The sequence below is a fragment of the Hyla sarda genome, chromosome 10 (genome assembly GCF_029499605.1).
Source record: "Hyla sarda isolate aHylSar1 chromosome 10, aHylSar1.hap1, whole genome shotgun sequence".
Classification (NCBI taxonomy): Eukaryota; Metazoa; Chordata; class Amphibia; order Anura; family Hylidae; genus Hyla; species Hyla sarda.
In genome coordinates this window covers 10,105,518-10,133,304 of record NC_079198.1, presented here as the reverse complement: position 1 = coordinate 10,133,304, position 27,787 = coordinate 10,105,518, and the positions used below count along the sequence as shown (strand labels likewise).

The window sequence follows — 27,787 nt, the reverse complement described above, 5'->3', positions numbered from 1 at the left end:
GTGACCCGTATGACTGGAATCGCTGCAGAGTGCTGGTATGAATTCACTGGTGATCTGTGGCGATCACCGACATGGGGGGGGGGGGCTCTGTTTCCTTAAAGGGGTACTCCGGCGCTAAGACATCTTATCCCCTATCCAAAGTATAGGGGTTAAGATGCCTGATCGCGGGGGTCCTGCCGCCGGGGACCCCCGTGATCTTCCACGCCGCACCCCGTTAGAATCAGTCCCCAGAGCGTGTTCGCTCCGGGTCTGATTGTTGGCGATCACGGGGACTGAGCATAGTGACGTCACGACTCTGCCCCCGTGTGACATCACGCTCCGCCCCCTCAATGCAAGCCTATGGGAGGGGGTATGATAGCTGTCACGCCCCTCCCATAGACTTGCATTGAGGGGGCGGAGCGTGACGTCACACGGGAGCGGAGCTGTGACGTCACTATGCTCCGTCCTCGTGGTCGAGATGGACTCAGCCTGAGGACCTCCAGCGGTTCCGGAAGCCGCTAAAGGTGGGTGCTGCATGGTACATCCCGGGGGTCCCCAGCAGCGGGACCCCGGCGATCTGACACTTTGGATAGGGGATAAGATGTCTTAGCGCCTGAGTACCCCTTTAACTACCAGGACGTCAGGGCATACCCGTATTCCCCATGTCCTTAAGGGGTTAATGACCATATAACATAGGAACAAGAATGATAATGGATATCCAAGTACTATGGGGAAGATAGAGAAAGGTAGGATATATGGGGGAGATTTATCAAAACCCGTCCAGAGGAAAAGTTGCTGAGTTGCCCATAGCAACCAATCAGATTGCTGCTTTCATTTTTGAAAAAGGCCTCTGGAAAATGAAAGAAGCAATCTGATTGGTTGCTATGGGCAACTCAGCAACTTTTTTTCCCCTCTATATATATCCAGATATATCATAAAAATGTGTTTGTGTAAAACACTTGTGAACTGAATGTAGAATAAACTTTCCATTGTCCTTGTCTCAGATCATAAAACCTGTTATCAGAATAGAAACCGAAAGTGACTTCACAACACAGATCACGAGTGAAGCCTCGGAGTCTACAAACCTGCTCTCAAATACAGCTGCTAACTGAACAACTTAAAGGGGTATTCCAGGAAATGTTATTTATATATATATCAACTGGCTCCAGAAAATTAAACAGATTTGTAAATGACTTCTATTAAAAAATCTTAATCCTTTCAGTACTTATGAGCTTCTGAAGTTAAGGTTGTTATTTTCTGTCTAAGTGCTCTCTGATGACACGTGTCTCTGGAAACGCCCAGTTTAGAAGAGGTTTGCTATGGGGATTTGCTTCTAAACTGGGCGGTTACCGAGACAGGTGTCACCAGAGAGCACTTAGACTGAAAAGAACAACTCTTGGCTTGCTCTTCTGAGTGTTGCGCTTGCTCTTCTGAGTGTTGCTGTGTAAGAGGGGGCGTGAAAGAGGAGTTACAAAAACTGTGATTATCTGTTGTGCGGAGTGAATCTGTGGAGTGGGTGCGACTGCCTATAGTCTACATTCATATTTTGGGTAAGTTTTTCTCTTTTGCACATAGTGGGATAACTGTTAGAGTTTAAACACCCTTTTTCATTTTTTTTTTTTTTTCTCTGTTCCACCTCTAGGGGGAGGAGGAGTAGATTGGGCACAGGTGTATAAATCTTAGCTTGGGACTCTTATTGAGAGCTTGCTCTTCTGAGTGTTGCTGTGTAACAGGGGGCGTGAAAGAGGAGTTACAAAAACAGGAGTTTGAAAGCAGGAGGTTGAGATCGCTGTGAGTGTTAATTTCTGAACCCACAAGGTCTACAAAAAATTTTAAGTGTAATTTTGACTGTCTGTTTTTTCCTATACATTTGTGAAATCCCCATAACTAGATGGCCTCCATGTTGGAAAATGCAGTCCAATGTACATCCTGTTCAATGTATGCAATCCTTGAACAACAGTTTGAGGGTGCATATTGTTGTGCGAGATGTGTGCTAGTTGTCCGTTTGGAAGCCCAGATCCTGCATCTAGAGGGGCGACTGGCAACAATGAGAAGCATTAACAACATGGAGAGGAGACTCCTGCTCACTGAGCAGGCACTCTCGGGAGTAGAGGTGGGGGAGGACAGTGGGACAGAGTTGCAGGACAGTCAGGCAGTTAGCTGGGTTACAGTTAGAAAGAGGGGTAGGGGAAAAAGTGTCAGGGAGGCTAGTCCTGAACTGGCACACCCCAACAAGTTTGCCCGCTTGGCAGATGAGGGGGATGCCATTACAGAGCTAGCAGAACTGCAGCAGGATACCGCCTCTGACCGCCAGGGGGGTGTCTGCTCCAGTAAGGAGGGAGGGAGGAGTACAGGGCAGGCCAGACAGGTACTAGTGGTGGGGGACTCAATTATTAGGGGGACAGACAGGGCAATCTGTCACAAAGACCGGGATCGCCGAACAGTGTGTTGTCTGCCTGGCGCACGAGTTCGGCACATCGCGGATCGGGTTGACAGGTTGCTGGGCGGGGCTGGAGAGGACCCAGCAGTCATGGTACATATTGGCACCAATGACAAAGTAAGAGGTAGGTGGAGTGTCCTTAAAAATGATTTCAGGGACTTAGGCCGCAAGCTTAAGGCAAGGACCTCCAAGGTAGTATTTTCTGAAATACTACCAGTACCACGAGCCACACCAGAGAGGCAGCGGGAGATCAGGGAGGTAAACAAGTGGCTCAGAAGCTGGTGTAAGAAGGAAGGGTTTGGGTTCATGGAGAACTGGGCTGACTTCGCTGTCGGTTACCGGCTCTACCGTAGGGACGGGCTGCACCTCAATGGGGAGGGTGCAGCTTTGCTTGGGGAGAAGATGGCTAGAAGGGTGGAGGAGTGTTTAAACTAGGGACTTGGGGGGAGGGAACCTACAGCAAAGAGGGGGAAGATAGTGTAGATAGAGAGGTGGGAATTATAAATGTACCTGGGGGTGGAGCGGAGGGAGGGGTTAGAATAGTTAATAGGAATAGGCTTCATAGGAAAATAAAACTTACACCCTTGAATCCCATTAACCCCAATAACATAAAGGATGGAAATGTAAAGTGTATGTTCACAAATGCCAGAAGCCTAGCAAATAAAATGGGGGAGCTTGAGGCCTTGATACTGGAGGAACATATTGATATAGTTGGGGTCACTAAGACATGGCTGGACTCCTCGCATGACTGGGCTGTCAATCTGCAGGGGTTTACATTGTTTCGCAAGGATAGAATGAACAGAAAAGGTGGTGGAGTCTGTCTGTATGTAAGAAGTGGTATGAAAGTCAGTGTGAACGATGCCATAGTATGTGATGATTCTGAGGATGTGGAATCATTGTGGGTAGAATTACAAAAGGAGGGAAATACTGAAAAAATAGTATTTGGTGTAATCTACAGACCCCCTAATATCACTGAAGAGATAGATGTTCGGCTTCATAAACAAATAGAGAGGGCCACCCGGGCAGGTACAGTGGTAATAATGGGAGATTTTAACTATCCAGATATAGATTGGGGTCCGGGGTTGGCTAAAACTACAAAGGGGCGACAATTCCTAAATTTATTGCAGGATAATTTTATGGGCCAGTTTGTGGAGGACCCAACAAGAAGTGATGCCTTGTTGGATCTGATCATTTCCAACAACGCAGAGCTGATTGGTAATGTAACTGTGCGGGAAAACCTTGGGAATAGCGACCACAATATAGTTACTTTTGACTTAAAATGTAGAAAACAAAGACAGGCGGGGAAGGCAAAAACATATAACTTTAAAAAGGCAAACTTCCCTGGGCTGAGGGCTGCACTACAGGACATAGACTGGGGGGAAGTGTTCTCAAATACTGATACAGAAGGTAAATGGGACATCTTTAAATCAACTCTAAATAACTATACAGCTAAATATATACCAAAGGGGAACAAATATAAACGATTAAAATTAAATCCTACATGGCTGACACATGATGTTAAAAGAGCAATAAACAACAAAAAAATTGCCTTCAAAAAATACAAATCTGATGGGTCAGCGATAACATTTAAACAGTACAAAGAGCTTAATAAAATCTGTAAAAATGTAATAAAAACAGCAAAAATTCAAAATGAGAGACAGGTGGCCAAAGAAAGCAAAACTAATCCTAAATATTTTTTTAGATATATAAATGCAAAAAAAAAAAGGACAGAGCATGTAGGACCCCTTAATAATGATAATGGGGAGGTTGTCACAGGCGATCAAGAGAAGGCGGAGCTACTGAATGGGTTCTTTAGTTCTGTATATACTAAGGAAGAAGGAGCTGACATTGGCCAGGTCAGTGCTGGTAACACATCATGTACAGGTCAGTGCTGGTAACACATCATGTAATGTACTGAACTGGCTTAATGTAGAGATGGTACAAGGTAAGTTAAGTGATATAAATGTAAGCAAATCCCCAGGGCCGGATGGACTACACCCAAGAGTTCTTAGAGAGGTAAGTTCAGTAATATCTGTACCCCTGTTCATGATATTTAGAGATTCTATGGTGTCTGGTATTGTGCCAAGGGACTGGCGCAAGGCGAATGTGGTGCCAATCTTCAAAAAGGGCTCTAGGTCTTCCCCAGGAAACTATAGACCGGTAAGTTTAACGTGCATTGTGGGTAAATTGTTTGAAGGACTTATAAGGGATTACATACAGGAATACATAGGGGATAATTGTATTATAAGTGATAACCAGCATGGGTTTACTAAGGATAGAAGTTGTCAAACCAATCTAATTTGCTTTTATGAAGAGGTGAGTAGAAGCCTTGACAGAGGAATGGCTGTGGATATAGTGTTTCTGGATTTTGCTAAAGCATTTGATACTGTCCCTCACAGACGTCTGACAGGTAAGTTAAGGTCCTTGGGCTTGGAAACTTTAGTTTGTAACTGGATTGAACACTGGCTCATGGATCGTACCCAGAGAGTGGTGGTCAATGATTCGTACTCTGATTGGTCCCCGGTAATTAGTGGTGTACCCCAAGGATCAGTACTGGGCCCGCTGTTGTTTAATTTATTTATCAATGATATAGAGGATGGTATTAACAGCTCTGTTTCTATCTTTGCAGATGACACCAAGCTTTGTAGCACAGTACAGTCTATAGAGGATGTGCATAAGTTACAAGATGACTTGGATAGACTAAGTGTCTGGGCATCCACTTGGCAAATGAGGTTCAATGTGGATAAATGTAAAGTTATGCATCTGGGTACTAATAACCTGCATGCATCGTATGTCTTAGGGGGGATTAAACTGGCAGAGTCACTGGTAGAGAAGGATCTGGGTGACTTGTAGATCACAGACTACAGAATAGCATGCAATGTCAGGCTGCTGCTTCCAAAGCCGGCAGGATATTGTCATGTATCAAAAGAGGCATGGACTCAAGGGACCGGGACATAATACTCCCCCTTTATAAAGCATTGGTACGGCCTCACCTGGAATATGCTGTTCAGTTTGGGGCACCTGTCCATAAAAGGGACACTGCGGAGTTGGAAAGGGTGCAGAGACGCGCGACTAAACTAATATGGGGCATGGAACATCTTAGCTATGAGGAGCGATTAAAGGAGTTACAATTGTTTAGTCTTGAGAAGAGACGTTTAAGGGGGGATATGATAAACGTATATAAGTATATTAATGGCCCATACAAAAAATATGGAGAAAAACTGTTCCAGGTTAAACCCCCCCAAAGGACGAGGGGACACTCCCTCCGTCTGGAGAAGAAAAAGTTTAGTCTCAAGGGGCGACACGCCTTCTTTACCGTGAGGACTGTGAATTTATGGAACGGTCTACCTCAGGAACTGGTCACAGTAGGAACAATTAACAGCTTTAAAACAGGATTAGATACATTTATGGAACAAAATAACATTAATGCTTATGAAGAAATATAAAATCCCATCCCTTCCCCAATATCGCGCCACACCCCTACCCCTTAATTCCCTGGTTGAACTTGATGGACATATGTCTTTTTTCGACCGTACTAACTATGTAACTATGTAACTATGTAACTCAACTTCAGAAGCTCATAAGTACTAAAAGGATTAAGATTTTTTAATAGAAGTAATTTACGAATCTGTTCAACTTTCTGGAGCCAGTTGATATATAAAAACAATTTTTTTCCTGGATAACCCCTTTAACATGGACGTGTGGTGACCTGGGGTGTTACAATGATGATGCAGGGTCTAGTGGTATTAACCCTTGATTTGTCATCACGCCAGGGTGCGGTTTGCTTAGTATAGAAGGCCCTGAAAACGTCAGGAAATAAACGGAATGTCCACAGCTTGATTTATGAGATAACTGGAACTTTTACTGAACTTCGTATGCAAACAGTCTTTATAAATATACAGTCTCTCTTGAGGTAACCGTGATGCAGGTTCCTCACAGGCTTTGCTGGGACTAAGCAGACCACTGTGCTACTAATTGTATGAGTTGAGTTGAATAGTAGTCACACAGGATTTGTAGGTTGAGCTTTATAACTCACGGTTTTAGTGGTTCTTTAGACTTTGGCCTAGTTGAGATGAGTTGAGATATGATGATTGTGCTTGCTTTGGATCCGGGAGATAAGAGAGAGTGGAGGAACAAGCACACAAATTTAGTGACTACAGCCCCTTATATACTAGGGGGGCTGGACTAATCCCATTGGTTGCAAAGCCTGTAAGTCCTGAACCCAGAGAACTCTGGGTACATCACAGAACCCAGGAAGGTCCTAAATATCTGTACAACCATTATAATATATCACTTGACCTAGGTAGGTCCTATATAGAGATGAGCGAACTTACAGTAAATTCGATTCGTCACGAACTTCTCGGCTCGGCAGTTGATGACTTATCCTGCATAAATTAGTTCAGCTTTCAGGTGCTCCCGTGGGCTGGAAAAGGTGGATACATTACTAGGAGACTCTTTCCTAGGACTGTATCCACCTTTTCCAGCCCACCGGAGCACCGGAAAGCTGAACTAATTTATGCATGAAAAGTCATCAACTGCCGAGCCGAGAAGTACGTGACGAATTGAATTTACTGTAAGTTCGCTCATCTCTAGTCCTATACATTTGTACACTATACAGAAATACATTTATACGAGGCGACCAAGGGGCAAGCCCTGCAGGAGAGCCCTATGGAATGGAAGGACTCTAGCTGAGGGGACTTTAGACAGGGACAGGACAAAGTCCTGCCTGTACCGGGACACCACAGACGCCATAGAGCAGTGGTCTCCAACCTGTGGACCTCCAGATGTTGCAAAACTACAACTCCCAGCATGCCCGGACAGCCGTTGGCTGTCCGGGCATGCTGGGAATTGTAGTTTTGCAACATCTGGAGGTCCGTAGGTTGGAGACCACTGCTATAGAGTATAATTGTCCAAAATAATCCTGGCCCAGTCATTCTGATAGAAATAAAGAAAAGCATTTCAACTGAAAGACCAGAAACCATATAAAAAGGGGTACTCCGCCCCTAGACATCTTATCCCCTATCCAAAGGACAGGCGAGGTCCCGCCCCTGGGACCCCTGCGATCTCCCTGCAGCACCTAATGTTCGTTTAGAACGCCGACTAGGGCGCCGCAGGCTCATGATGTCACGGCCACGCCCCCTCAATTCAAGTCTATGGGAGGGGGCGTGGTAGCTGTCACGCCTCCTCCCATAGACTTGCATTGAAAGGGAGAGTGTGATGTCACAAGGGGGCGGGGCCGTGACGTTACAAGCCATTGGCGCCGAATCACTAGTAATCAGGCACGGAGCCTAGAAGACTATTGTACTTACCTGCTAAGACCTCCAGGATGGCGGACGCGAGGCAGGCGGTGATTCTTCCTACACGAATCTTCATAAATGAAAGACAGGAAAATATGATCCCAAAGGTGAGAGGTACGGCGGAGAAAATCAGAAGCCCTCTGGTGGCCTTGATGTATCCTGGAAGAAGAAACAGCCCACCAGGGCTATTACATATCAACCCATCAGCCCTAGAGCTCCATGTATAATGCAAATCAGTATGAGCCATTACCCTAGACCACCAGGGATATTACATATCAAACCATCAGCCCTTGAGCTCCATGTATAATGCAGATCAGTATGAGCCACCACCCTAGACCACCAGGGCTATTACATATCAACCCATCAGCCCTAGAGCTCCATGTATAATGCAAATCAGTATGAGCCATTACCCTAGACCACCAGGGATATTACATATCAAACCATCAGCCCTTGAGCTCCATGTATAATGCAGATCAGTATGAGCCACCACCCTAGACCACCAGGGATATTACATATCAAACCATCAGCCCTTGAGCTCCATGTATAATGCAGATAAGTATGAGCCACCACCCTAGACCACCAGGGCTATTACATATCAACCCATCAGCCCTAGAGCTCCATGTATAATGCAGATCAGTATAAGCCATCGCCCTAGACCACCAGGGCTATTACATATCAACCCATCAGCCCTAGAGCTCCATGTATAATGCAGATCAGTATGAGCCATTACCCTAGACCACCAGGGCTATTACATATAAACCCATCAGCCCTAGAGCTCCAAGTATAATGCAGATCAGTATGAGCCATTACCCTAGACCACCAGGGCTATTACATATCAACCCATCAGCCCTAGAGCTCCATGTATAATACAAATCAGTATGATCCATTACCCTAGACCACCAGGGCTATTACATATCAACCCATCAGCCCTAAAGCTCCATGTATAATGCAGATAAGTATGAGCCACCACCCTAGACCACCAGGGCTATTACATATCAACCCATCAGCCCTAAAGCTCCATGTATAATGCAGATCAGTATGAGCCATTACCCTAGACCACCAGGGCTATTACATATAAACCCATCAGCCCTAGAGCTCCATGTATAATGCAGATCAGTATGAGCCATTACCCTAGACCACCAGGGCTATTACATATCAACCCATCAGCCCTAGAGCTCCATGTATAATGCAGATAAGTATGAGCCACCACCCTAGACCACCAGGGCTATTACATATCAACCCATCAGCCCTAGAGCTCCGTGTATAATGCAGATCAGTATGAGCCATCACCCCAGACCACCAGGGCTATTACATATCAACCCATCAGCCCTAGAGCTCCATGTATAATGCAGATCAGTATGAGCCACCACCCTAGACCACCAGGGATATTACATATCAACCCATCAGCCCTAGAGCTCCATATATAATGCAGATCAGTATGAGCCACCACCCTAGACCACCAGGGCTATTACATATCAACCCATCAGCCCTAGAGCTCCATGTATTATGCAGATCAGTAAGAGCCACCACCCTAGACCACCAGGGATATTACATATCAACCCATCAGCCCTAGAGCTCCATGTATTATGCAGATCAGTATGAGCCACCACCCTAGACCACCAGGGCTATTACATATCAACCCATCAGCCCTAGAGCTCCATGTATAATGCAAATCAGTATGAGCCACCACCCTAGACCACCAGGGATATTACATAGAGCTCCATGTATTATGCAGATCAGTATGAACTATCATCCTAGACAAGGGATATGAGATATTAACCCATAAACCACTGTAGGATATTACAGGAATGCAATTATTAACCCCTAAGCAACCCTATGTCTGTGTGTTATATAATTTCTGTTTTAGGCCCCTGAGGGATCCCTCAGACCTCCATCAATCCTTAGGGAAAGAGACATCCAGACTCAGAAATCCCTAACCCAGCATTTCTGATATTTATGGGGCCTCCAAGAAAACATCAGGGATTCTGGATAACCGGATTCTATCAATTCCAATGGATTTTGTAAATCAACGTTCTATAAATTATTCTCAGACAGATACAAAGAATTATCCACACCGATCCCCACAATATCCACACAAATGTCTTCTGAACAAATCTTCCACAGTCCGGCATGGTATATGGAGTCCACTACCCAGAAGTCAGTGGAGATCCCAGTCACCAGGAGGATAAACCCGAGGATGGAGCAGACGAGCCCAGCGACATTCAGCAGCAGCATTGTGGAAAATGGCCGAATCCTGAGAATAGAGAATCAGTGGAGACGGTATATTATAGTAGTTATATTCTTGTATATAGGAGAAGTATTATAGTAGTTATATTCTTGTATATAGGAGCAGTATTATAGTAGTTATATTCTTGTATATAGGAGCAGTATTATAGTAGTTATATTCTTGTATATAGGAGCAGTATTATAGTAGTTATATTCTTGTATATAGGAGCAGTATTATAGTAGTTATATTCTTGTATATAGGAGCAGTATTATAGTAGTTATATTCTTGTGTATAGGAGCAGTATTATAATAGTTATATTCTTGTACATAGGAGCAGTATTATAGTAGTTATATTCTTGTATATAGGAGCAGTATTATAGTAGTTATATTCTTGTATATAGGAGCAGTATTATAGTAGTTATATTCTTGTATATAGGAGCAGTATTATAGTAGTTATATTCTTGTATATAGGAGCAGTATTATAGTTTTTTTTTGTCCCCATAGGGGGCTATAATATTTAATCTTACGATTGCATACACTGTTCAATGCTGAGCTTTGACACAGTATTGATCAGTGTTATTGGTGCTCTGCTGCTCCAGCCTGCAGAGCCTGGCCAGAGCCCCAGAGCATTGATCGGACGGCGAGGAGGCAGGTAAGGGCTCTCTCACCATCCACTCAGCTGATCGGGACCCGCGATATCGCCATGGATGTCCCGATCAGCTGTACTGAGCTAACCAACACAGTTAACCCTGCATTTTAGACACTGCAAGCAAATTTGATGGCAGTGTCTAAAGGGTTAATGCCGGGCATCAGCCTGATCAGTGATGCTCGGCAGTAACCATGGGTCCTGGCGGTTATGAATCGTGCTCAGCTAGTGAGCATGATCTAGAGCCAGTGCTTGGTCTGGGAGTAAGTTCGGTTAAGCCTAAACAGAGTCCTGCCCCTATGTGCCCACCATTCTCCCCCCTTCACTTCGATTCATGACTAGGGGATAGTCTATATCCGCTGTGACCCCCTTTTACCCCCTTTCTCCCGATAAATTAACACCAACACCAAAGTATGGTAGAAAAAGGCCATAGCAACCCAATTTTATTAAATAACATAGTAACACACATATAAATTACTCTAATAAATAAGCAGGTAAACATTACCAATAACAGTGCTAACAACCCTAATCACTATCTATCTATCTATCTATCTATCTATCTATATATATATATATATATATATATATATATATATATATATATGGGAAGATTTCTCAAAACCTGTCCAGAGGAAAAGTTGCCCAGTTGCCCATAGCAACCAATCAGATCCCTTCTTTCACTTTGCAGAGGCCTTGTTAAAAATGAAAGAAGCGATCTGATTGGTTGGTATGGGCAACTGGGCAACTTCTCCTCTGGACAGGTTTTGATAAATCTCCCCTTATGCCAGCAGGAGGGGGACTTGAAGGGAGCACGAATCTTCAGTCTCCTACTTTTCCCCTTGGTCGTACCTCATCTGACCCGGGGGCACATGGTTCGGAGACCACTCCCCCTTTGGGACCACCCCCGCAGGGATTTCCATCACCGGCTGGGTACCACCCCAACCCCACCATGCTAATATTTCCGATCCCCCTATTAGACTCTCTCCAAGTGGCGCCAAGTCCCCCTCCAGCCCCTCTGCCGCTGCCACAAAATAGAGGAAAAAAAAAACCAGAACAACAATACCAAAATCAAAACAAGGACGAGCAGGCAAGACTCTTCCTGAACTGTGCTGCTCTGACCGCTCCTCCGACCCACTGGCCCTTTTAACCCCTCCCTCCTAGTCTCACCTTAAAGGGGTACACCACTGGAAAACATTTTTTTTTTTTTTATTAAATCAACTGGTGAATTTCCTTTCTGCCTGACCACAGTGCTCTCTGCTGACACCTCTGTCCATTTTTTTTAGGAACTGTCCGGAGCAGGATAGGTTTTCTATGGGGATTTGTTCCTACTCTGGACAGTTCCTAAAATGGACAGAGATGTCAGCAGAGAGCACTGTGATCAGGAAGAAAGGAAATTCAAAAAGAAAAGAACTTCCTGTGGATTATACAGCAGCTGATAACTACTGGAAGGATTAAGATTTTTTTTAATAGAAGTAATTTACAAATCTGTTTAACTTTCCGGCACCAGTTGATAAAAAATAAAAAAAATAAAAAAAATTTTTTCCCAGTGGAGTACCCCTTTAACCCCTTCCTCCCCAAGCTCCTACATTACCCCTGTCATGTGCTCCTGGGCTTTATGTTTGCTTGTTTTTACTGTGAATGGAAGAACATTTTTAAACTTCCCCATCTATAGACCAGTGTTTCCCAACCAGGCTGCCTCCAGCTGTTGCAAAACTACAACTCCCAGCATGCCCCGGACAGCCAAAGGCTGTCCGGGGCATGCTGGGAGTTGTAGTTTTGCAACAGCTGGAGGCACCCTGGTTGGGAAACACTGCTATAGACACAGGCTACATTCTGGTCACTAGCTGAGCACAGATAATACAGTAGGATAAATGCAGTCCTATGTAAAGCTGCACACATGCTACAATATGATATGAACTTGATGCAACTTGGCTCTGCTACATCTCTATGTCCTCAGAATAGTATAGAGATTGTAGTTACCTTATCCGGGGAGCGTTGTGACTGCTCGTCTGCTTCCTGAGTGAACTGGCTGGTTAACATGACTTCTCTCTAAGGAAGTGAATGTGAAAGCTGTCACGTTGCACGCTACAGAATTACCGCCTGGCATCCTACTGAATTCAATGGGATTCTACTGCACCTTGCACATAGCATTGCCCCCTTTCCTGCAAAAAAAAAAAAAAAAAACACCGGCCATGCTAATTTGCATAATAATTGCCAGGAAATTTTGTCCAGTACCTATCAGCTGCTGTATACCACAGAGGAAGTTCTTTTCTTTTTGAATCTCTTCTTTTCTGTCTGACCACAGTGCTCTCTGCTGACACCTCTGTCCATGTCAGGAACTGTCCAGAGCAGGAGCAAATCCCCCATAGCAAAACCTCTCCTGCTCCGGACAGCCACACAGGGGCCTGTGAGTCGCCGAGTGCACTGCAGTGTACTCAGACTTTGCTAAGTACCTTGCTCATGCGCGAGGCAATTTGCAGGCCCATGTGGCTACTCGGAGTGGCAGATTGCAGGAGGCACACTATGGTATGGGTCCCCGGCGGATATGCTGCGGATCCGTTACGTGTGACCCTACCCTATGGGTGAATTCACACGTACAGTATCCTGCGCATGTTTGATGCGCAGATTTTGATCCACCAGATTTGATGCTGTGTTCAGTCATTTAGTTTACATTGAACTTTGCAGCATAAAATCTGCAGGTTCAAATCCTGCGCATCAAATCTGCGCAGGATACTGTACGTGTGAACTTACCCTATGGGTGTAAAGTGAGTGGCGATTTGTTCAGCAGTATTGTACGTACAGATGCAAGGACTCCAGTCATATGCGGACTATCCACCCCTATACTGTACAGTGGCGAAGGCTTCTGCTTAAAGGGGTACTCCGCCCCTAGACATCTTATCCCCTATACAAAGGATGGGGGATAAGATGTCTGATCACAGGAGTCCTGCTGCTGGGGACCCCTGCTATCTCCCTGCTGCACCCGGCGTTCGTTTAGAGTGTGGATAAGATATCTAGGGGTGGAGTACCCCTTTAATGGTGGGTGGGGAATGGAGGGGAAATTTAATTATCTACTAAGGACATCTACCTAATGGGGGGTTATCTTCCCACTCCTATCCAATTCCCTTACTCTTTCCCCAGCCAAGTTGCCTACTCATTCCTACTATGGCACAAAGGGAGGCATTATTTGGGGCACTACGGGTAGGGTAAAGGTTGGGAATGTGCTGGAGAAGTGCGGAGCCTAAGATGTTTGTCTGGCGGATTCTGCAGAGTCATGTTGGAAGAAGTCTTCCTGGGGGTCAGATACAGAAGAAAAGAGAATGACTCCAAGGAGACGTCAACTGTGAGTCACTGGATGTATCTGCACTGTAATCACTTATACAGTCTGCAGCGCCGATATAGTGTTGGGGTAACCACTGTATAGGGGGATATTGGTCTGTGCACAGTGGTTTTTATTCAGTATCTGTGTGGTAGTAATATCCCGTCATGATATGGTGGTCATGGTGTAGCGTAATTATTTTTCCCATGCATAGTGGTGATATTGGTGATATTGGTCTTTGTATAGTGTTTTTATTACATTGCATGACTAGGGGATCGTAGAATTACGCTTGGCCCACACCACCCATTTCCAATTACCTTTTTTCCCCAATAAACACAGACACTCCAACGTGGTGCAAAGGCCACAGCGGACCCAATTTTATTATCCAAAACCAATTAACAAATATATATTAATAAATATATATATATATATAAATATAACACTTTACATGTCTTCATAAATAACTTGCCCCCTAACATCTCCCGCTATCCAAGGTAACATTACCCCATAACATTCACATAACCTGAACATAGTGCAAAATGAATTAACCAAACTCCTGATATAGCACCAGACTGTAAGGGGACCTAAAGGCCGCTTCTCCTTCCGCTCTCTCCTACTTTGCCCTTGGTCGACCGTCACCTGACCCAAGGGCACCACCTTCGGAGACCCCTCTGCCATCCGCTCGAGCATGCCTCCAGATCCCCCTCCATCTCCCGCCGCTGCGACAACAATTACCATGCCCCACCTCACCCTAAACCAGGGCGGGCGGGACCCTCGCGGATTCAACTTTCCTAATGACTCCTCCCCTTCCTCCCTTTCTTCTTATACTCCCCCTTTACGCCACGTAATCCCCCCCCTTACTTCCTGCCTGAACCCTCTCCCTGCCCTTTCTACTGCCCCCTGTCATGTGCCCCCTCCCCTCCGGGGGCTCTCTATATGATGGTAGTATTTAGTCACTGTATATACACCTGGCTCTGCTCTGGGTTCAGCACTAAGCCACAGTTTGAACCTAACATTTACCAATCTTACAATCTGATTAGATACAGGTTATTTTGGTGAGGGTCCTGAAGGCTATACTGAGGAGATCGAACGCTCTATATGAACGTAGCATTTTCAACCCCCCATGTTGGGTACAGACCCCACTTGTACCTCAGCAACATTCCCACCCGCCATCTTTTTGTCACAGCTTTATGTTGGTGAATTTGCACAGTTGTGACATATTTGGGGAGTCAGAGCTTGAGATGGTACCTGAAGACTCTTTTGTGTTTCAGGTTTGTACATAGTCCCCCCCCCCGGTGGCTGCTGCAGCAGGAACCTTGTGTGGTCGGCGGTCTCTTGGTTAAAACATTTTAAATAAAGCTGTGACCAGAATAAAATCTCACATTTTGGCCCTCATTTAAAGGGGTACTCTACTGCCCCAGCACTGGGTGCAGGCTGCGGGCGTCATGACTCCTATAACAGTGCCAGCCATAGTACCCCCATAACAGTGCCAGCCATAGTACCCCCATAACAGTGCCAGTCATAGTACTCCTATAACAGTTCCAGCCATAGCACCCCCATAACAGTGTCAGCCATAGTGCTCCTATAACAGTGCCAGCCATAGTGCTCCGACTAACAGTGTCAGCCATAGTACTCCTATAACAGTGCCAGCCATAGCACCCCTATAACAGTGCCAGCCATAGTACCCCCATAACAGTGCCAGCCATAGTACCCCCATAACAGTGCCAGCCATAGTACTCCTATAACAGTGCCAGCCATAGTGCTCCCATAACAGTGTCAACCATAGTACCCCTATAACAGTGCCAGCCATAGTACTCCTATAACAGTGCCAGCCATAGTACTCCTATAACAGTGCCAGCCATAGTGCTCCGACTAACAGTGTCAGCCATAGTACTCCTATAACAGTGCCAGCCATAGCACCCCTATAACAGTGCCAGCCATAGTACCCCCATAACAGTGCCAGCCATAGTACTCCTATAACAGTGCCAGCCATAGTGCTCCCATAACAGTGTCAACGATAGTACCCCTATAACAGTGCCAGCCATAGTACTCCTATAACAGTGCCAGCCATAGTACTCCTATAACAGTGCCAGCCATAGTACTCCTATAACAGTGCCAGCCATAGTACCCCTATAACAGTGCCAGCCATAGTACCCCTATAACAGTGCCAGCCATAGTACCCCTATAACAGTGCCAGCCATAGTACTCCTATAACAGTGCCAGCCATAGTGCCCCCATAACAGTGCCAGCCATAGTACTCCCATAACAGTGCCAGCCATAGTACTCCTATAACAGTGCCAGCCATAGTACTCCTATAACAGTGCCAGCCAGAGTACTCCCATAACAGTGCCAGCCATAGTACCCCTATAACAGTGCCAGCCATAGTACTCCCATAACAGTGCCAGCCATAGTACCCCCATAACAGTGCCAGCCATAGTACCCCCATAACAGTGCCAGCCATAGTACCCCCATAACAGTGCCAGCCATAGTACCCCTATAACAGTGCCAGCCATAGTACTCCTATAACAGTGCCAGCCATAGTACTCCTATAACAGTGCCAGCCATAGTACTCCTATAACAGTGCCAGCCATAGTACCCCTATAACAGTGCCAGCCATAGTACTCCTATAACAGTGCCAGCCATAGTACCCCTATAACAGTGCCAGCCATAGTACCCCTATAACAGTGCCAGCCATAGTACCCCTATAACAGTGCCAGCCATAGTACTCCTATAACAGTGCCAGCCATAGTGCTCCCATAACAGTGTCAACGATAGTACCCCTATAACAGTGCCAGCCATAGTACTCCTATAACAGTGCCAGCCATAGTACTCCTATAACAGTGCCAGCCATAGTACTCCTATAACAGTGCCAGCCATAGTACCCCTATAACAGTGCCAGCCATAGTACCCCTATAACAGTGCCAGCCATAGTACCCCTATAACAGTGCCAGCCATAGTACTCCTATAACAGTGCCAGCCATAGTGCCCCCATAACAGTGCCAGCCATAGTACTCCCATAACAGTGCCAGCCATAGTACTCCTATAACAGTGCCAGCCATAGTACTCCTATAACAGTGCCAGCCATAGTACTCCTATAACAGTGCCAGCCATAGTACTCCTATAACAGTGCCAGCCATAGTACTCCTATAACAGTGCCAGCCATAGTACCCCTATAACAGTGCCAGCCATAGTACCCCTATAACAGTGCCAGCCATAGTACCCCTATAACAGTGCCAGCCATAGTACTCCTATAACAGTGCCAGCCATAGTGCCCCCATAACAGTGCCAGCCATAGTACTCCCATAACAGTGCCAGCCATAGTACTCCTATAACAGTGCCAGCCATAGTACTCCTATAACAGTGCCAGCCAGAGTACTCCCATAACAGTGCCAGCCATAGTACCCCTATAACAGTGCCAGCCATAGTACTCCCATAACAGTGCCAGCCATAGTACCCCCATAACAGTGCCAGCCATAGTACCCCCATAACAGTGCCAGCCATAGTACCCCCATAACAGTGCCAGCCATAGTACCCCTATAACAGTGCCAGCCATAGTACTCCTATAACAGTGCCAGCCATAGTACTCCTATAACAGTGCCAGCCATAGTACTCCTATAACAGTGCCAGCCATAGTACCCCTATAACAGTGCCAGCCATAGTACTCCTATAACAGTGCCAGCCATAGTACCCCTATAACAGTGCCAGCCATAGTACCCCTATAACAGTGCCAGCCATAGTACCCCTATAACAGTGCCAGCCATAGTACTCCTATAACAGTGCCAGCCATAGTGCCCCCATAACAGTGCCAGCCATAGTACTCCCATAACAGTGCCAGCCATAGTACTCCCATAACAGTGCCAGCCATAGTACTCCTATAACAGTGCCAGCCAGAGTACTCCCATAACAGTGCCAGCCATAGTACCCCTATAACAGTGCCAGCCATAGTACTCCCATAACAGTGCCAGCCATAGTACCCCCATAACAGTGCCAGCCATAGTACCCCCATAACAGTGCCAGCCATAGTACCCCCATAACAGTGCCAGCCATAGTACCCCTATAACAGTGCCAGCCATAGTACTCCTATAACAGTGCCAGCCATAGTACTCCTATAACAGTGCCAGCCATAGTACTCCTATAACAGTGCCAGCCATAGTACCCCCATAACAGTGCCAGCTATAGTGCTCCCATAACAGTGCCAGCCATAGTACCCCCATAACAGTGCCAGCCATAGTACTCCCATAACAGTGCCAGCCATAGTACTCCCATAACAGTGCCAGCAATAGTACTCCCATAACAGTGCCAGCCATAGTACTCCCATAACAGTGCCAGCCATAGTACTCCTATAACAGTGCCAGCCATAGTACCCCCATAACAGTGCCAGCCATAGTACCCCCATAACAGTGCCAGCCATAGTACCCCCATAACAGTGCCAGCCATAGCACCCCCATAACAGTGCCAGCCATAGTGTCTTTCCAGTGATTTTGTGAGCTAATTCATTGCCGTAAAAGTGTAGTAACCTCTTACTTAAAATCCCATACAGTGAAGCCACACACCGCGCCATACGTTACACAATCAGCCATTACAGAAGTTCTTTCCTCATCCACGTCCCTGAAATACAGCGATCACCATATCCTGAGACAGTGCCGGACACTACCTACAGGACAAGCTGCAGCCGAGGCACGAGGTAAGAATGACCTCCCCACTACTGGTATCTCCCCATGGACCTCACATGTCCCACGTATAGAGGACCAAGAAGCTGGGATATAGGGATCTGTTCACACTGCTGGAGAAAACAACCCTGCGGACTCCATATTGTGTTGGGAAGAAAACTCACCAGAGCAAGAAGCCTTCAGAACAGCCCCCTATATCTCAGCTCATAGATCTGTATGGATGTCATATGGAAGAGATATTGGGGTGACCTGAACTCACTGAGTGGACTCTTTGATTGTAGTCATAGGGGCGGAGCTGTGACAACCACATAGTCCATTTATCATGGACTATGAAGAGGTTTCTAAACTCTTACAAAAGGGGCAAAAGCTCCATACGGCTTCCGTTCATCTGGTGACATCACTCGTGACCACTGCTGGATACAGCGATGACATCACTATGAATAATATATCTACACCATACATCATGAAGACGTGACAGGGTACCCCAAAACCAACTCATTTGGACCATACTTTAAAGGGGTTTCCGGTGGAAAACATTTATTTTTATTTATTTTTTCAAATTAACTGGTGCCAGAAAGTTATACAGATATGTAAATTACTTCTATATAAAAAGCTTAATCCTTCCAGTACTTAAAAGCTGCTGTATGCCCCAGAGGAAGTCTGATCACATTGCTCTCTGGTGACACCTTGACACCTCTGTCCATGTCAGGAACTGTCCGGAGCAGGAGAGGTTTGCTATGGGGATTTGCTCCTACTCTGGACAGTTCCTGACAAGGACAGATGTGTCAGCAGAGAGCACTGTGGTCAGACTCAAAAGAACAACTCAACTTCCTGTGGAGCATACAGCAGCTGATAAGTACTGGAAGGATTAAGATTGTTAAATAGAAGTCATTTACAAATCTGTTTAACTTTCTGGCACCAGTTGATTTGAAAAAAATCGTTTTCCACCGGAATACCCCTTTAAGGCAGTATTCCCTAACCTAAGGAGCTCTAACTGTTGCAAAATTACAACTCCCATTATGCCCTGATAGGGCATGATGGGGGTTGTAATTTAGCAACATCCGACTTCAACCATGTGTTTCTTGTTCCTTATAAGAACAATTGTTTGTAACAGCACACCACGTGGCCAGGAGTGGTAGTGCATGTGAATGTTAAAGGGGTTATCCAGGAAAAAACTTTTTTTTTTTTTCATATATCAACTGGCTCCAGAAAGTTAAACAGATTTGTAAATTACTTCTATATAAAAATCTTAATCCTTTCAGTACTTATGAGCTGATGAAGTTGAGTTGTTCTTTTCTGTCTAAGTGCTCTCTGATTACACCTGTCTCGGGAACCGCCCGGTTTAGAAGCAAATCCCCATAGCAAACCTCTTCTACTCTGTGCAGTTCCCGAGACAAGCAGAGATGTCAGCAGAGAGCACTGTTGCCAGACAGAAAAGATCAACTCAACTTCAGCAGCTGATAATTATTGAAAGGATTAAGATTTTTTAATAGAAGTCATTTACAAATCTGTTTATCTTTCTGGAGCCAGTTGATATAATTTTTTTTTTTTTTTCTGGGATACCCCCTTTAATATTGCTGGATCATCGTCAGCTACCGGCAGTATGGTAGCATCACACCTGCCTCTCTTTTACAGTGGGTTCTTCAGCAGAACAAGCGGGATGCCCAGCAGGTCTAAGCTCTTGACATATGTGGTCCTACTTCTACAAATGGGCAGCAGCATATTCGCCATTACAGCCATACTCACCAATCACTGGGGGGTCATCCCATCTCAATCTACGCACTTTGGCTTATCGACGCTTTGCGACAGGTTTGAGGCGTGTGCTTCAGTTGTGATCATCGGGGCAGGTAAGGCGGTCACAACCTTCATGTTCTTCATCATTGGTCTAGATCGGTGGTTCTCAACCTTTTTCGCGACTGTACCCACAAAGGGTGAAAGTATGTCGGCGGGTAGCCCTCGCGCGGAAATTCGCGCGAGGGGTACCCACAGACAAAAGTCATAAAATTACTTATTTTCATAATGGCGTGTGCTTACCTTTATACTAATGAGATACTTAATCCCCTTTTTCCATTATCCCCCCTCACCCTCCATCGTAATCCCCCTTGTGCCATTATTATCCAATATGGCACAAGGGGAATAGTGGGAGGGAGGAATAATAGCACAAGGGGATTAAGATGGGGGGGGGGGGGGAGGGATAATCATTACACGCCACCCCCCCCCCCCCCCCCCTTAATCCCCTTGTGCCATTATTATCCAATATGGCAAACGGGGATCCGGGGGGGGGGGGGGGATCAGAATAATGATGCAAGGGGACCAGAGGAAGGGGGGAATAATGGCACAAGGGCATTAAGATGGGGGGGGGAGAGGGTAAAATGGCACAAGGGGATTAAAATGGAGGGGGGGTGTAATCATCATCCCCCCCCCCCATTAATCCCCTTTTGCCATTATCCCTCCCCCTCTCCATCTTAATGCCCTTGTGCCATTATTTCTCTCTCTCCTCCCCCCCCCCCCCCCGCCCCCAATCCCCCCTCTGATCCCCCTGGGCTAATATATATATATATATATATATATATATATATATATATGATATACACATACAAAAACCCTCCCTCCCTTCCATACACTTATTTTTAACTTTTTCTTTTTTATATCACCCAGCCTGTTCGGGTATACAGCGCGTCCTGTGTGACCTGTTCGGGTATACAGCACGTCCCATAGTCTCGTTCGGCGGGGCCGCCCTGACATGTGACATCCTCCTGTGTTGTGCAGCACCTCCGTGCAACGTCAGGGGAGGTCACACGTCTCCCCAGCAACCACGCCGCTCCCGTGCTGCCCCAGCCATTCTTGGTTGTGTGCTGACAAGTACTGGCCAATGTATGGCCGGTATTTGTCAGTGCATCGGCGTACCCCTAGGGGTACACGTATCACCGGTTGAGAACCGCTGGTCTAGATCATTCAAAGGCCATACAAAAAGCAGTCAGATATATAAATATTTGGTCAACTTGCCCTCTGTAGGACTAGGACCTCCCTAAAAAAGAAGCATACTCACCTTCTCCTCTGCTGTCTTCTCCTGCTTCTCTGCAACAGGATGCTTCTTCCTGCAGCCACTAGAGGCCAGGAGTGTCCCCACATTTGGGATGTGCATGATTAAGTCACTCATTGGAGGAAGAGATGCTTCTAGTGGCTGCAGGCATGACTGAGGTCTAGAAACTACACCGCCTTGGACATCCTATTCTGTAGGTCCATACGGTTACATGGATACCCAATTTATGTAGGTTTTATTGTATTTTACTAGTTAAAACAATTATAACTACATGCACCAAAATTAGTATTTTTAAAATTGTCATCTTCTGACCACAATAACTTTTTTATTTTTCCACATACAGGTACTTTTTTTGCACTGTGATCTGTAGTTTTATCGGTACCATTTTAGTTTTGATGGGACATTTTGGTCGCTTTTTATTAATATTTTTATGGTATATGAAGTGACCAACCTTAGCTAACCTTATATTTTAATAGTTCGGACATTTATGCATGCTGCGGTAGCACATAAGATTATTTTTATTACATTATTTTATTAAAAAAATAGGAAAAGGAAACTTTTATTATGGAGGGGCTTATTCACATTTATAACACTTTTTACTTTTACATAGCATAGCATTGATCAGTGTTATCGGCGCTTTGCTGCTCCAGCCTGGAGCAGTAGATTGCCGATCGGACAACGAGGAGGCAGGTAAGCACCCTCCCGTTGTCCAGTAAGCTGATTGGGACATCGCAATTTCGTTGCGGTAGTCCCGATCAGCTCCGCTGAGCTGCCGGGATAGTTTCACTTTCATTTTAGACGCCGCGATCAAAGTCTAAAGGGTTAATTCCGGGCATCGGCCTGATCGGCGGTGCCTGGCATTAACCCTGGGTCCCGGCTGCTGAAAGCAGTCGTGACCCACAGGGTTTGAAGCTTTCTCCGCTCATGAGGACGCTTTAAAACCCCGGTAACGGGACTCAGGACATACAGGTACGCCCTGCGTACCTAACTGGTTAAGGTAGTAATACATAACAAAGCCTATACTGCATAAACTGGGTGTCATTACAATTGTAGTAACTCGCAGGATACATGGCGGAATTCCGACAAAAATTTCAGCTCTGAAATTCCGCTAATTTTAGTGCACATTGGGGCAGATTTATCAAAAACCCGTGCAGAGGAAGAGCGGTGCAGTTGCTCATAGCAACCAATCAGATGGCTTCTTTCATTTTTAAAGAGGCCTGTGGGAAATGAAAGAAGTGATCTCAATGGTTGCTATGGGCAACTGCACCGCTCTTCCTATACACAGGTTTTGATAAATCTCCCCCCATTATCTCCAATTGGGATTCCACTGTCCCATTCACACAGCGCAATTTCTGCGAGGGACGTGCCACTGCTGAAATTCCACTAAATATTAAAGGGGTACTCCGGTGGAAAACATTATTATTATTATTTTTTTTTTTTAAATCTACTCTTGCCAGAAAGTTATAAAGATTTGAAAATGACTTCTATTAAAAAACAAATCTTAAACCTTCCAGTACTGATCAGCTGCTGTATGCTACAGAGAAAGTTCTTTTCTTTTTGAATATCTTTTCTGTCTGACCACAGTGCTCTCTGCTGACACCTCTGTCCATGTCAGGAACTGTATAGAGCAGAAGAGGTTTGCTATAGGGGATTGTTCCTACTCTACTAGAACTTCCTGTGGAGCATACAGCAGCTGATAAGTATTGGAAGGATTAAGATTTTTTTTTTTTTTTTTAATAGTCGGGGATCAAATGTGCGGGTTAATTCTCTGGCGCGGCGGCAGTGACCTCCTCATTTTCTCTCTCTCCAGATGACGTCCTGAACCTCCTCTCCGCTGTCTTCTGTCTTGGCGTTGTGTTCGCGATAGTTTGTGGCATTCTGGAACTTTGCGGGACCTATGCTTGCTTTTTGGTCCTAGGCGCATATTCTTTCCTTCTAGGTAAGTTCCATTACTTTTTACACTTTATATAATAGCCTGGAACGGTGTTTCCCAAGCGTTGTGCCTCCAGCTGTTGCAAAACGAAAACTCCCAGCATGCCCGGACAGCCGTTGGCTGTCCGGGCATGCTGGGAGTTTTCGTTTTGCAACAGCTGGAGGCACAACGCTTGGGAAACACTGGCCTACAGACGAATCCAGATCTACATTATTTGCTCGGTTTGGTCACATGGTACAATCGTCCGCGGTTTTGTCTTTTTCCGTAGCTCTCTTGGGGTTCGCGGCGTTGGTTCATTCGGTCGTCGTGTTCAACAATGCCATTTCGCAACAGTATCGGTTCTCCTGGTCCTACGCTCTGGGGTGGATGTCCGTGGTGATGGCTGTCATATCAGGTACGGCTAATGACTGGCTTAGATACACTAGCCCAGCAAACTGTCACAGTATCCAAGCCTATCATGTGTGATACTGTGCTGAGGTGTATCTAAGCCTATCATGTGTGATACTGTGCTGAGGTGTATCTAAGCCTATCATGTGTGATACTGTGCTGAGGTGTATCTAAGCAAATCATGTGTGATACTGTGCTGAGGTGTATCTAAGCCTATCATGTGTGATACTGTGCTGAGATGAACCTAAGCCAATCATGTGTGATACTGTGCTGAGGTGTATCTAAGCCTATCATGTGTGATACTGTGCTGAGGTGTATCTAAGCCTATCATGTGTGATACTGTTCTGAGGTGTATCTAAGCCTATCATGTGTGATACTGTGCTGAGATGTAGCTAAGCCTGTCATGTGTGATACTGTGCTGAGGTGTAGCTAAGCCTGTCATGTGTGATACTGTGCTGAGGTGTAGCTAAGCGTATCGTGTGATACTGTGCTGAGGTGTAGCTAAGCCTGTCATGTGTGATACTGTACTGAGATGTATCTAATCCTATCATGTGTGATACTGTGCTGAGGTGTATCTAAGCCTATCATGTGCGATACTGTGCTGAGGTGTATCTAAGCCTATCATGTGTGATATTGTGCTGAGATGTAGCTAAGCCTGTCATGTGTGATACTGTGCTGAGGTGTAGCTAAGCAAATCATGTGTGATACTGTGCTGAGGTGTAGCTAAGCAAATCATGTGTGATACTGTGCTGAGGTGTATCTAAGCCTGTCATGTGTGATATTGTGCTGAGATGTAGCTAAGCCTGTCATGTGTGATACTGTGCTGAGGTGTAGCTAAGCCTGTCATGTGTGATACTGTGCTGAGGTGTAGCTAAGCCTGTCATGTGTGATACTGTGCTGAGGTGTAGCTAAGCCTGTCATGTGTGATACTGTTCTGAGATGTAGCTAAGCCTATCATGTGTGATACTGTGCTGAGGTGTATCTAAGCCTGTCATGTGTGATACTGCACTGAGATGTAGCTAAGCCTGTCATGTGTGATACTGTACTGAGATGTAGCTAAGCCTATCATGTGTGATATTGTGCTGAGATGTAGCTAAACCTGTCATGTGTGATACTGTGCTGAGTTGTATTTAAGCCTGTCATGTGTGATACTGTGCTGAGATGTAGCTAAGCCTGTCACGTGTGATACTGTGCTGAGGTGTAGCTAAGCCTGTCATGTGTGATACTGTGCTGAGGTGTAGCTAAGTGTATCATGTGTGATACTGTGCTGAGGTGTAGCTAAGCCTGTCATGTGTGATACAGTGCTGACGTGTAGCTAAGCGTATCATGTGTTCTCTGCTGAGGTGTAGCTAAGCCTGTCATGTGTGATACTGTGCTGAGATGTAGCTAAGCCTGTCACGTGTGATACTGTGCTGAGGTGTAGCTAAGCCTGTCATGTGTGATACTGTACTGAGATGTAGCTAAGCCTGTCACGTGTGATACTGTGCTGAGATGTAGCTAAGCCTGTCACGTGTGATACTGTGCTGAGGTGTAGCTAAGCGTATCACGTGTGATACTGTGCTGAGGTGTAGCTAAGCCTTTCATGTGTGATACTGTACTGAGATGTAGCTAAGCCTATAATGTGTGATACTGTACTGAGGTGTAGCTAAGCCTGTCATGTGTGATACTGTACTGAGATGTAGCTAAGCCTGTCATGTGTGATACTGTACTGAGATGTAGCTAAGCCTGTCATGTGTGATATTGTGCTGAGATGTAGCTAAACCTATAACATGTCTACATTTATCCAAGCCTGTCTTACATGTTATAGGCTTTGCTACACCTCAGTACAGTATCACACATTATAGGCTTAGCTACATCTCAGTACAGTATCACACATGACAGGCTTAGCTACATCTCAGCGCAGTATCACACATGATAGGCTTAGGTACACCTCAGCACAGTATCACACATGACAGGCTTAGATACACCAGACCAGCATCACTTGTGATAGGATTGGATTCACCAGCTCAGAAGGCAGTATCACACAATAGGCTTAGATACACAAGCTCAGCAAAGACTACCATACATAATAGGCATTACTATACACAACAGGCGGTATCATATGTCATAGACTTAGATACATGGCTTAGTGGACATTATCTAGTATACATGGTTTAGCAGACAGTATCACACGTGATAGACTAGATACTGTCTGCTAAGCTGGTGTATCACACATGATTAGCTTTGATACATGTCCCAGCAGTCGGTAGGATATATAATAGGTGTAGAAACACCAGCTCAGCCGACAGGATCACACATGACAGGATTAGATACATGTCACAGCAGACAGTATACACATGATAGGTTTAGATACATGTCACAGCAGACAGTATACACATGACAGGATTAGATACACCTCAGCACAGTATACACATGATAGGTTTAGATACATGTCACAGCAGACAGTATACACATGCCAGGATTAGATATACCTCAGCACAGTATACACATGATAGGTTTAGATACATGTCACACCAGACAGTATACACATGACAGGATTAGATATACCTCAGCACAGTATACACATGATAGGTTTAGATACATGTCACACCAGACAGTATACACATGACAGGATTAGATACACCTCAGCACAGTATACACATGATAGGTTTAGATACATGTCACACCAGACAGTATACACATGACAGGATTAGATACACCTCAGCACAGTATACACATGACAGGATTAGATACACCTCAGCACAGTATACACATGATAGGTTTAGATACATGTCACAGCAGATAGTATACACATGATAGGATTAGGTACATGTCACAGCAGACAGTATACACATGACAGGATTAGATACATGCAGACAGTATACACATGACAGGATTAGATACATGAAACAGCAGATAGTATTACTCATGGTAGGCTAAGATACAACAGCTTCTCAAATGGTATCACATATATAAGCTTAGATACATCAGCTCAAAAAACAGTATGAAACCCAGGGGCGTGCCCACAGGGGGTGCAGAGGGTGCGGATGCCCTGTTACAGATTTTGGGGCCCAGTATCTTTAAGTTACTTTACTGCCTTAGATACACCAGTTCAGCATACAGTATCCCACATGATAGCCTGATATGTCTAACACACCAGTGCCCTCCAGTGTAGTGGCTGAGACCCCACTAGTCTTGGCTTATATTCGGGGGGGCACATAGCGCAGCACCGCATGTCTTGGGGAGCGTCTTACATTGGATCTTAAAGGGTCACTCCGCTGCTCAGTGTTTGGAATATACTGTTCCGAAACGCTGGAGCCGGGAGCTCAGTCACGTCATAGCACCGCCCCCTCATGACGTCACATCCGCCCCCTCAATGCAAGTCTATGGGAGGGGGCGTGGCGACCGTCACGCCCCCTCCCATAGACTTGCATTGAGGGGGCGGGGTGTGACGGCATGAGAGGGCGGGGCTATGACGTGACTGAGCTCCCAGCGCCAGCTCCAGCATTCAGAACAGTTTGTTCCAAACGCTGAGCAGCGGAGTACCCCTTTAATATTTACTCGATGTCTCTTCTTCCGCCTCTCAGGTGCACTCGGTTTCTACTCGCATTGGACGGAACCAAAGACGAAACCAGAATCCCCGGTTCCTGACCAGGCCGCCATACAGACCGTAGCCGGGGACTTACAGAATACTTCCGTGATCAATGAATATGCCCTTCCCCCGACCTCATAAACAAAGAGCTGATTCACCCCAAATTCTGCTCCAAGCTTTATTAACCCTCTCATCACTTCTAGATCTTTCCAAGAAAGATGGATGCTAATAAACATGGCCGCCATATTTATATTATAAAGCCCCGCCCACGACGGGAAA

At 45.6% G+C, this 27,787-nt stretch overlaps 1 protein-coding gene across 4 annotated transcripts; it reads left to right on the top strand.

Annotated features, from left to right (window-relative positions):
• Nucleotides 1–488: 488 nt before the first annotated feature.
• Nucleotides 489–27,787, top strand: LOC130293783 (uncharacterized). Of its 4 annotated transcripts, XM_056542880.1 has the most exons (7): nucleotides 489–503; nucleotides 9,841–9,996; nucleotides 18,445–18,588; nucleotides 20,210–20,421; nucleotides 23,428–23,556; nucleotides 23,819–23,944; nucleotides 27,504–27,770. In XM_056542880.1, exons 2-7 carry the CDS (start codon nucleotides 9,854–9,856, stop codon nucleotides 27,647–27,649), a joined length of 900 nt encoding a protein of 299 aa, XP_056398855.1. In that variant the 5' UTR covers nucleotides 489–503; nucleotides 9,841–9,853; the 3' UTR covers nucleotides 27,650–27,770. The 4 variants fall into 4 exon arrangements, with proteins under 4 accessions (XP_056398855.1, XP_056398856.1, XP_056398853.1 ...); XM_056542878.1 differs by lacking the exon at nucleotides 489–503 and having other exon boundaries at nucleotides 9,562–9,996; nucleotides 27,504–27,772; XM_056542879.1 differs by lacking the exons at nucleotides 489–503; nucleotides 9,841–9,996 and adding an exon at nucleotides 11,344–11,518 and having other exon boundaries at nucleotides 27,504–27,772.

What these genes read in the sequence shown, in the direction of transcription:
- LOC130293783 (XM_056542878.1), top strand. Translation starts at nt 9,815, where the DNA reads ATGTCTTCTGAACAAATCTTCCACAGTCCGGCATGGTATATGGAGTCC. An exon ending in AGTTGTGATCATCGGGGCAG is followed by an intron (nt 20,422 to 23,427) that starts GTAAGGCGGTCA and finishes CTCTCTCTCCAG; the next exon opens with ATGACGTCCTGAACCTCCTC. An exon ending in CGCATATTCTTTCCTTCTAG is followed by an intron (nt 23,557 to 23,818) that starts GTAAGTTCCATT and finishes CTTTTTCCGTAG; the next exon opens with CTCTCTTGGGGTTCGCGGCG.